The following is a 12,003-nucleotide window of genomic DNA, read 5'->3' as shown; positions in this document are numbered from 1 at the left end:
TTAACTTGAAATTCATTTAATAAAAACAGCACCCAAAAGCGTTAATAGAAATAAATTAAAATAAATAATATTAAATTAAAAAGCAATATTCAAAAATTAAAGAAAAACCCAATGTTAGTTTGAAATAAAATTAACATTTGCATTGATATTTTATTTGCTAATAAAAATATTTATTTTGTTTCGGTTTTGTTTTTTAACCTCAATATAGCATTTCAGATTTAAATGTTAAATACAAACATTTCTGTATAAGACTTAATGCTAAACATAATTTAATAATATAAATATCGGTTAGTCAAAAATAGTTTAGTTTTTATACTAAAAATAGTAAACTAATTTACATAATATTGTGTTCGATATTATTTGGTTTTAATATTAATATTTTATTTTTTTTTTTTTTGGTTATAACTTATATAAAATATATTTATATATATATATTAAATAACAAAATATCAATTTAATATTAATAAACTAACACCAATAAACACGGTGCATAAATCCGTTTGCTGTGACTGTGTGTGTATATGAATGTGTTTGTGTGTGTTTGTATTTATATATATAAATGTTTGTTTTAATTAAACTCTTATTATTTTATAACATTATCAATAGTTTTAATTTTAATATTGTCATTTGATTTTAATTTTTTCTTTCACTAAAGCCAGTATAAAATAAAAAAGTTAACAGTAATAACAATAGAAAGATGAATATTTTAATTTTTTTTTAATTTTAATTTTAGTCTTTGCAAATATAAATTTGTGAATATTCAAAATATAAATATGCTTGATTACAAATACAAGTATTGCTGGTGCAATGGTGCCTTTCAACAAGGTGTCGAGAAAGAGAGTAGAAGTAAGAGATTCTATTACTAACAATTCATAAAATAATAATATATTTAATTTTAATTTAATTGTAATTGAATTTTAATTGAATTTACTTTAATTGTTATAATTTTACATTTACTTAATGCTAGAAGCAAATTTTAGTCTCAGTTTTTGGAATTTTATTGATTTTGTAAAATGTTTCGTGTGGATACAAATTAGTATAAATTCCTGTATATAAAAATGTTATTTGATATAAAAATTTGCATTAGATTTGTTAAGAGAGGATACTTTTTAAAAAATTTTGTTCTTGCTATTAATAAATATAATTTTAAAAGTATAGTTAGTGACTTAAAACTATAAAAAGTGTAAAAAATATAAAAAGAGATTAGCTTCTAAATACTGCTTCGATTTCTTCAAGTGGGTTCCTGGAAAGGGGAAAGGATAGTGTGTAAGTGTGTAAAAAATGCTAATAGTGACTAAAGCGTGATTATTAAAAAAAATTAAGTATATTAATTAGAGATTGATAATTATATATTTAAGAAATGCAAATCAAACTACATGTGAAAGTATTTTTAATATTTATTTGCCAATATTTTTAAGTTGAAGAAATAAAACCCATTAATACATAACTAAATTTTTGCTTCTTTTTCAAGTCGTAGATACACTTTAAAATATACAGAATTGTGTTATTATAAAAATTTAATCTGTTTTATATTTACATAGAATAATATTCAATAATTATATATTAAACTTGCATATTAATTCTTAATGGTTGAAGCCGAAAAAGGCACAGAAGTAAAAACGACTGGAAAGACCTTAAATATATTAAACTGATAGGAAAACCACTAATTAATTACGTTGCTTTTGTTCCCCTTTCTTTGTGGTTGAGAAAAATACTAGATAAATAGTAGTTTTAGCTGAGAAATAAATTGGTGAACATTGGTGAATCATCGTTCTAAGCATCCATAACTGATGAATTATTTCGTTAGGAGATTTAAAATATTAAACAGTCAATATACAATATAAAAATATTAAATGACAGTAAATTCAATTGAATGAAAGAAAGACAATAATTATAATAATATAAAAATAGTTCAAAAAATATTTTAAAAAATATTTAAAAAAATAAATTTAAAAATATTAATTAAGTGTAGTTTGGGTTTACAACACATCAATATTTCTTTTGCCTTTAGTTTGTCATAAAAATTCTTAAGTAGATATTTTTGATATATAAAATCACCAAAACTAAGGTAAATTTTTTTTTTGAATGCAAGTATTAATTTACATTAGAAATATTAAAAAGAAAAAAAATCACCCATGTATTGTATGAATAACTATATATAGATATTAATTAATATTATTAAAATAAAAGAAAAACAAAAGTTAATTTAAAAGCAACAATATCTATTCAGGGTCAATATTTTGTTCGGGGTATTGTTATTTAGATTTTATATAATTTGCATATTCATTTTGTGATGCCAATGTTCGCTACAAAATATTATGATAAAAAATTAATTTATGCATTTTTTGAATTTTTTTATTATAACATAAAAAGAAATAAACTAACAATTGTTTTAATATTTAATATTTAACGCATTAACAAGGTTAACTATAAATTTAGTACCAATAAAATAATCATAATCAATCTATTAAAATATTGAAAACTAATATACAAATATATTTTGTATTTTATTACAAAAAAACTATGTTTTTTATTTAATATTAAATAAATATACTTGCATATGAACTATACCTGTAAAACAATTTGCAGTATAATTTTAAACTTGAATAGTTATATGTGCTGTATATTAACTCTTAATATCCATAGAACTCAATCAACACAACTATTTATATTTTATATTTAAATTTTAAACTCATTTATGTATGATTGAACTCGCTAAAACCACCTCTTAGGAATGAAAGGAAAAGATTTCCACTGCATTGAGGAAACTTCCGGTAATTCCGGTAATTAATGGAGAGATGAGAACATATAGGCTTAATACATAGCTAGCTAGGATCATCTAAGCTAGTATGTATGACGAAAGAAAAGAATTTTACTTATAAAAAGGGTTTTTAATAAAAGGGAATTACAACAACAAGCATTGTTTCGAATATTTACATGCGGACTTATAAACCACACAATAATTCCTAACACCACTGATAATGAGTATTTAACAAAACTCGAAACAGCCGTGTGGTCAACCAACATTAGCTTAGGATGTAAATATATGAGTATGCGTTCGATACCTAACAGAACCTATTAGTGGTGATGAAGCGATATCTGACACCACTAGTGATGGATATTTGGCAATACCGAAAAAAGCTATATGATCAGTTGTGATACCTTTGTTAGGCATTTGCGTTCGATACCAAGCAAAGTTAGGTATAAAACAAAGTTCAATACAAAACAGAGTTCGATATCTAATAAGAGTGAAGAAGGATATTTGGTATTTGGTAGCAGTTGCATGATCCGCTATTTAACTTGAATTTAATGTATGGATTTGTAATTTTCTCAGCAGCATCTCCTTTTTTATTTAATAGATTTCTAGTCCTCAAAAGGATACTTTTGTCATAGTTACCGAAATATTATTAGCTGTAGAAGAAAAATTAATATTGTACTTATGCATTTATATTTTAAATATTTATATACATCATAGCAGTAAGGCTTGGCATCGAATCGAGTCAGATGGTAAAAATTGGTTGAGGAAGCATTGGTCCACCCAAGACTGTTATGTTAAAAAAAGTAATAATAATGATAATAATGCTACTTCTGCATTATCATTTCATTTTAAGTTTTTATATTGTCAAGAAATTATTATATACATAAAGCTTACAGCTGTGTCAATTTTTCCACCTGGCGGAGGTTCAGATTAGTACTTGTGATATTTTAATATATAATAATATGATATAATAGTATGTCTATATCTTTAAAATTTTAATTCCAATAATTGTTCATTTATAAAAATTTCTCCGTAGTCTAACGGGTTTTTTAATAAGTCCAATTATTAATTTCCAGTATATATACCCAGTTATAGCATTGCTCTTCGAAGTTATAATAATTTAATAAAATTTATTTATTTAAATTCGTTGTTTTTTATTGAAAATCAAGCATATTATTAAAAAAAATAAGAAGAGGTATATAATATTGAAGAAACTAAAGGTGTATATAATATTGTTTAATTAACTAAATTTTTTTTTTAATTTCTCATATTATTCAACATTTTCAACAATAACTTATATTTTTATGCAAAATTGAGTACATTTTGAAAGCATTTTAAGAACAAAAATCAATAAGACTATTATTTAATATTTTCATTTATAATTTGTTCATGACGACTATTAATATTTTTTTGTTTTATTTAACAATAATGAATATTTTTCTGTGATTTATTTAAAGTATGCCAAGAACTTTTTAATAATAATGACTTATGTAAAAGACTTAAGGTGCTCATTAAATTTTCATAAAAATAGCATTTATTTATATTCTTGCGTAGGTCAACCACTAATAAAAAAAATATAATTGTATTTCGTTATTTGTTACCATAAATTTGAGTCTTTCATTTCGGTTTGTTTATATTTTTATAATAATATGTATATTTTTGTGCGTGGGAACTATAAATTAAACACCCTACGGACAACCAGAAAAATGAAAACAGAGCTTATTTATTATTAAAAACAAAATAAATAAAGGAAAAAAAAGTATAATAAATACCATCTTATGCCCACGGACATACTGGTAAAATTTGAACATATCGGACAAATATTGAAATCCTTATCAAATTTAAATATTTAAACTGGATAAAAAAATGTGTTAGTATTATATAAAACTAATTAAAAATTACAAACTGAACTTACTAAATATCAATGGGAAACTTATTTAATACATTCTAAGAATTTTATTATCTAAATAAAATTTTAAATAATCAATATTTTTTGCCAGCTTCAAAATAAGTCTTCTCAAGTACAATAGAACTATATCAGCACTCGAATCAATCCTACTCACATTTTTCGTATATATATGTATACTAATTCATGGCTTTTATATATTTTAGAGATATGTAATGCAGACAGTCATTTGACGAATAGTTTAATGTTTTTTAAGCTCCTTTTAGTTGGAGCTTTTATAGTCGTGTTATGCAAACAGTCAAATCACAATTGAAAACTTTATACTGTTTTTGTTATTTTATTACATTTTGGTTGCTTTCTGCACACAACCACGAAGCTATGTTATGCAAGCAGCCAAATCACAATTGTCAATGCTATACTACTACTAACATTTTGATTGAAAAAGTAATATATTATATGGATGTGTGATAATTTTTATACATATACATATTGTCCACTATATTATTAGTGGACAATAATATTTTGAGTACCGTGACGAGGCTCTGAAAACCTCACCACATGAAAATCAAGGTGCAACTGAAGTTTCCCTCTTGCTCTCATTATCATTATTTGATTTATATTGTGCACAACAACAATATCACATATTATGATGTAGCCATGAGAGTCTGCATAACATATCAATGAAGAGATTGTAACTGGAATCGAAATCGGTTGAAATTGTTTTACATATGATCATATCACAATCGGTTACTGAAAAAAGTCACACAAGATTATGTGAAATGAGTATCATTTGGTGAATTATATTAAGTTTTTAACCACAAATGTAAGAGAATTATAGCTTTTTGCGATCGCAACACACTTAAGAGTATAATGGCAAAAACGCTGAGGTGCATGTTATGATTGCAGTCATGTCACGGCAATTGTTATTGCTTTCAATGCGAAATGAAGTGAGCTGACAGTGTTAAATTTTTACTTTGCATTGAAAGTAACAACAATTGCCGTGACGTGACTGCAATCACAATATACTTCTAATGGAAACATACTAGGGAATATTGAGCTCAAATAATTTAGTAAAGTGTTATCAACTAACCATAAATTAATTCTGGAAGTATATTTATTACATAAAAATATATATTACAGATATTTTTTATATAAATGTATATGATATTTAAAAATTAAGTGTGTTTTTATATATTAATTTATTTTGAATAACTTAAATATAATTACTTAAAAATTCAAAGTTAAAATAAACTATTAACTTAAATTATTTTAATTTAATATATCATATTCACGCATATTTTAAAATATATTCAATGTAATATATGTGAGTAATTTAACACTTTAAATGCATTTACTGGAATTAATATTGAATGCACAATAAATATTCAATGCACTTAATAAACTACAGTTCAGTTAATGTTAAATTTAAAGTTATTTTAATTTTTTTTTTTGTTTTTTTTATTGAACGTAAAAAGAGTTTACTATTTATTTGTAATAAATGCTTATATTTTATTAATTAATATGTAAAATAAAGTATGCAGAGGCCAACACCTTAAATGCAAGCAACAGAGTATGAAACTGTATGATATGCATATTTTATATAAAAATATTAAATATGCTATAATTTAATTGTATTAAATCAATATTATAAAGCCATGTGAAAATTAAAAGAGAAAATCAACTATTTAAAGACTTTACTAGAATTTATGTACTATAAATACGATACTATATAAGATGAAATAGAAGCAAAAATTTATTTCCAACTTAAACCACAAAAGCACATTAAATCCAAGTTTTGATTTTATTGCAAATTATAATAATTTTAAAATTATTACAAAATTGCAAAGCACAAACACCAATAAAATTTATTTTCTATTTAGTAAAAAGCAGGTGTTTGTATAGATACATTTGTGTTACACAATAAATAATGTTTAGAGGCGTTTGTCGAATAAAATAAAATACTTTCACCATAGAAAAAAAAATGTTATAAATAAATGTGATAATATTTCTATATTTTAAAGTTTTTTTTTGTTGTAATGAATTATAAAATAAAATTAAAATTTACTAACCTCATATCATCTATTTCACATTTATTGTGATCGGCGATGGTATCACGTAATACGCTATCAACGTCTATATTGTCGACTTCATCATCATCATCGTCATCATCTTCAGTACGATCTGCATGCTCTTCATTACCAGTGCATTTAGCTGCATCCGCTTCATCATTTGTGGCATCATTTAAACTTCCACCGCTAAAATCAGCTAATCGTGCATTTTTATCACGACGAAGGGTTGCGATTTTCCTTTCTTCTTCCTGTTTCAACTTCTCGACTTCATCTTTTGACAGAAACGAGAAAACTTTTTCTATTAAGAAAATAAAAAATAAAGTAAGATAAAATTTAAAAAAGTCATTAAAATGTCCAGACTTAGAATGATAAATACAAAAATTTGCTTTGAAAAAAGTATAGCCATATATAAGGACATGAAAACGCGAACGCTAAGGAAGATATCCTTAAGCACAAGCAAAAGTACAAAATTAAATTAGGAAATAAATAAATAAAATCACAGTACAGAGTGAAGAAGACTAGTTTCTTTTTTCACTAGAATTAGAGTAATTTCTTAAGGCATAAGGAATATACACTGACTGCAGTAGCACAAAGTAGTCACTAACGCTAAGCCAGAGCATAAACAGCATAAACTTTCAAGTTTTTTATTTCATTAAAACGAAACTTAAAGGAAGCCAACATGGAAACTACCATGACTACCAATTCGTAGAGAACTAAGTGATACGCTGGCTATCAAACCGTACTGTACGCAAATATTATTGCAACTAAATTTGCGTCTTGCTGCTCTCCTCATCGACTTTGTGCGATTTAATGTTTATGGAGCAGCAAAGAAAGACTCTGGTAGAACCGTTTTCTATCGGAACTTTAAAATTCATAGTAGCAACGTTGTAATTACACAAACGATTCTTGTTTAGATTTATCTTTGCTAGGAATAAATAAAATTAAAATTTTAGCAAAACATTTGAAATAATTAAATTTTCTTAAAGTTAAAATGAGATGCATACTGTCAGAATCACTGAGTAATAACAAAATACGAAAGAGTGATTACAAAAAATGATTTGTAAAGTGAGGAAAAATAACCATTTTCAAGTTTTTATTCCATTATTAAATAGAAATATATTGAAATATTTATTTATAGAAAAGATACAAACATATTAAACAAGCGTTGGAATAAATGTATCACTCCACACAAGGAAGATACAGACTCGAGACTGATTCTCCTAAAAATTATTGACCGAGCGATATCTATTACTATATAATGGTAGGTAATGGATGGTTGGTGCACCATTTGGTAAACCATTAGGGCATTTTTTGTTAGTGATTTCAAAGTTAATAAAAAGTAGAAACTTTTGAAGCTATTGACAATATAGTACATACTTTGAAGACAAAAGTCGACTGAACAAGTTAAAGACATTAAAAGAAGCGTTGGAATAAATTTATCACTTCAAATAGGATACATGTATATATTTCATAACAGATTAAAAAAATCTGTTGTTTGAATTCCATGGTTATTATGAGTAGATAAAGTCAGACAGTGACAGTCATGGTAACGTCAAAGGTAAAGTTGGTGCTCTTAATGTATGCAGCGTATTACGGAATAGAGTCGAATTTTATATAAAAAGTTAGGTTCTATGTTAGAGTGTAATTATTAAGGCTCAATCTTGGTCTTAGTTACACCAAAATGTATATAAAAAATTTTTATTTTATTAACTAACTTATGAATTAACACATCACACAATAAGTTCGTAAGTTGCTAATAAAACAACAGTTAAGTTAAGAGTTAAGAAAAATGTTGGTGCAACTAAGATAAAGATGAGCTCTATTGATTTAACTCTAACATACATACAGACTTCAAAGTAAAACCAACAAATTTGTTATAATTCCATTTATGTACTATATAAAAAGAAGCTATTTCTTTTAAAGCAAAAATCTCTACCCTTAGCGTTAGTGTTGGTTAACTTAAAAAAAAATTTCAAAAGGTAAGAAGAAAATTAAACTTAAAATCTAGCATTAGTGCAAAAAATAAAAATTATTTATAGGCAGTTTCATGTAATCAATTCTTACCAGATTTTTGTGTTGGTTTATGTTGGTCCTCCATAGCTGATTCAAAGAAACGCTTTTTGTCAGATACCGATTTAGGCACTTTAATTGGTTCTGTAGGTGATAACTGTAAATATAAATTCTATTAATTATGCACAAAAGCTATGAGGTTTTGAAATTTGTAAAGTAATATGTAATAATCAAATATAAGGGTAATTAAGAAAATATACTAAAAAAAAAAAAATAAAACCAAATATATATAACATATTTATATTGAAATACTGTAGTTTACATTATTCTTTTTTGAGGCGGATTGCACTTAACAAATTGAAAAATTACAGTTAAGAAAGGAATATAAAAGAGAAAAAGAGAATCAACTTTTATTTACATAAATTAAAAAAATAAATATTTTAATAATTGAAATCACTTCTCGTATATGAAGTAATTTTATCTCTAAGTTTAAACACATAGCAAAGAATTTATCCAACACAACTGACTGCACAAACAGTACAACCAACAACTGCTGCAGCAACAGATTATTTATCACCAAAGTCATCTCCTGTCGGTTTTACAGGTTTGCAACCATTTTTTCTTGTCCTTCATTTCACGAAGGATGCAATGGAGTTGAGTGTAGCGAAATAAGAGTGTTACGAGTAGTTCCTATCGCATATCTGGCAAATACAACAGTGATAAAGTCGATAAAAAAAAAGCAACGAAACCAATTTTAAGTAACATTCACTACGTTCAATAGATCTAGCAGTGCCTGAACTTCAATACACATACTGACATACCAGCATACAGACGTACAGGCGTACAGGCGTACTGGCATAAGGTAAACTATTAGAGCCGGAAGAGAAATGTAATTTAAAATCTGCTTCCCATCACGTTAAAGCATTACATCATCAATAATTGGACACCTAAAACACATTTACTTGAGTGGAAACTGTACAAACTGCACAAATTGCCAACCAACAGCAACAAGGAATACTACAAAGTGCAGGCGAACAAGCAACAAATTCTCATAAAAGGGGATAAAAAGGAGTATGAGTGACTTCACAAGAAATTAATTTCATAGCGGATTTTACTTTTTCAATTAAAAATGATACAATGCAGTTGAGATACTTCTTCAATAGAAATTTAATCAAAATCAATTGTTAGCAATAATTACAAGCCGGAATTGAATTGCAACTAAGATTTAATGTTAATAATCAACCAAAAGAAAACATGAGTTTCAGAATTAGTAGTAAATAATTAAATATATGTATATAATAAAAATATTAAACTATTATAAATCTTTACTTAAGTAAATAAATATTACATTTTAAGTGTTTTTAATAAAATACAACCAAAATTTAACCAAAAAAAATAACTTAAGTTTTAGAAGTATTAAATTAAAATATTACAAATGCTTATTTATCTTATATTTTTACTTAAATAAATAAATATAACATTTTAAGTGTTATCAATAAAATAAATATTTAACCAAAAAAAAACTTAAGTTTTATAAGTAGTATAAAATAATTAAATTAAAATATTACAATTGATTATTTATCCTTTATTGTCACTTAAATAAATAAATATTACGAATTAATTTATAGTTTATAGTTAATTTATAAACTAACTAAAATTTATGTTGTTGTCATTTCATTTTCATTCGAACTCTTCTAATCTTAAATCGTCATAAAAAGCGTCATTCTCGGCACAAAAAAAAAATTAAAATTAAAAAAATAAATATTACCTTTTATGTGTCTTTAATAAAATAAATAAAATTATATAAACAAAATTATATAAACAAAATTATAAAAACAAATTTACATAGATAAAATTAAACAAAATATACAGGATAATATATGGAGAATCATAAACATATTATATTATAAAGTTATAAATAATAATAAATTAGCAGTGCGCCATCTATTCATCAGTAGTAAAACTTAAACTTCGAGGTTATTTTAATATTTTATTTTCGTTAGAACATAACTAAAATTTGATTTTAAACTGTCTATTAATTATTTTTGGACATTCTATTTAAAATTGACATATTAGTGTCAACAGCACATTTTTCCTCAAGTATATGATTAATAATAAATAAATTTGTACGTTTTTGTAGAAAAAAGGAGTAAGTAGCTCATTTAAAAAGTCGATTAAGGGAAAACGGTTACTGAAAGAAGGGAATTCTGTTGATATTGATTACAAGATAATAAAGAAATGATATACGAAAAATTAAGTAAACAAAATTTTGTTTCAAATTTGCACAAAAATAAGGTTTTTTGCAATAAAAAACACAAATGGAGTTTTCGCAAATCGAACAAAAATATTACAATCAACTTCAAACCTTCATATTTTGCATTTTATTTGAAAAATATAACTAATTACACATTAAATTAAAGTATTTTTGAATAACTAAATTTATTTACGGTTAGCTGAGTGCAGGAGATAATCACCAGATACTTCTATCTTAAGTATAAGTAAAAACTAGAATATATGATACATAAAACTAGGTTTATTCTCAAGCTACTATTAATATAACTGAAGACAATTGTATGGACCATGTTCGAGACATGAGAATGTTTGTCAGAAGGTTTTTTGAATTGTTGGAATTACAGATAAGTTGCCAAATTATTTTTACAAACAAAAGCACAATATTAGATAAATAAAAGGCTGATAAAGTTAATTCTCACTTTTGGATTAAAAACTTTAAAAGAATGATTATTATTCTTAACAAATATTCATTCAATGGTGGAGAGAGATTTTAACGCTAACAGTCTAATATGATATTTAAACTTAGACATATTGAACCCCTTTAGCATATTATTGTATGGATTTTGTATGGAAATTTTGTAAATGGAATATATTGTTGCTTATTAAATACAATAGTTAAATTCAATAGTCTAAACAATGCATTAAAAGAATTAGATTATTCTGATCAATATTACTTAAACAAGACAATAATACAAATATTAATAAATTGACTAATAATGTAATTTATTTTACTTTTAAGAGAATAATTATAATATTCATTGTGTTTCCATCAAAATTAAAATAATTGTCAATAAATTATTACAATCATGAACTCCAAATATATTAAAGATAATACAAAATAAAATTTAATTATATTAATTCATTAATATAACTAACTGCAACACCTTTGAATAAAATATGTAATTCTTTTATATAAACAGATTTTGTTATATACAAAGATGTTTTAGTAAAAAAAAATTATTTCTTTT

The 12,003-nt window shown here is 24.7% G+C and overlaps 1 protein-coding gene across 2 annotated transcripts; it reads right to left on the bottom strand.

Moving 5' to 3' along the window:
• Positions 1 to 724: 724 nt before the first annotated feature.
• LOC119682810 (protein lap4-like) lies at positions 725 to 8,931 on the bottom strand. Of its 2 annotated transcripts, none has more exons than XM_038096321.1 (3): positions 8,798 to 8,931; positions 6,734 to 7,031; positions 725 to 814 (listed from the first exon to the last, which is right to left on the bottom strand). In XM_038096321.1, the coding sequence occupies exons 1-3, from the start codon at positions 8,829 to 8,831 to the stop codon at positions 730 to 732; spliced, it is 417 nt and encodes a 138-aa protein (XP_037952249.1). In that variant the 5' UTR covers positions 8,832 to 8,931; the 3' UTR covers positions 725 to 729. The 2 variants fall into 2 exon arrangements, with proteins under 2 accessions (XP_037952249.1, XP_037952250.1); XM_038096322.1 differs by lacking the exon at positions 725 to 814 and adding an exon at positions 1,133 to 1,243.
• Positions 8,932 to 12,003: the final 3,072 nt, after the last annotated feature.

This window comes from Teleopsis dalmanni, chromosome 2 (genome assembly GCF_002237135.1).
Source record: "Teleopsis dalmanni isolate 2A chromosome 2, ASM223713v2, whole genome shotgun sequence".
Classification (NCBI taxonomy): Eukaryota; Metazoa; Arthropoda; class Insecta; order Diptera; family Diopsidae; genus Teleopsis; species Teleopsis dalmanni.
Note: the sequence above shows the minus strand (reverse complement) of the source record. Positions and strands in the feature narration are given on the sequence as shown.

Bases quoted from the DNA above. Each gene is read 5' to 3' on its own strand.
- LOC119682810 (XM_038096321.1), bottom strand. From the start codon at position 8,831: ATGGAGGACCAACATAAACCAACACAAAAATCTG. The intron at 7,032-8,797 runs GTAAGAATTGAT...TTTTCTTAATAG, and splicing joins TAAACCAACACAAAAATCTG to AAAAAGTTTTCTCGTTTCTG. The intron at 815-6,733 runs GTTAGTAAATTT...CCTTGTTGAAAG, and splicing joins TGTGAAATAGATGATATGAG to GCACCATTGCACCAGCAATA.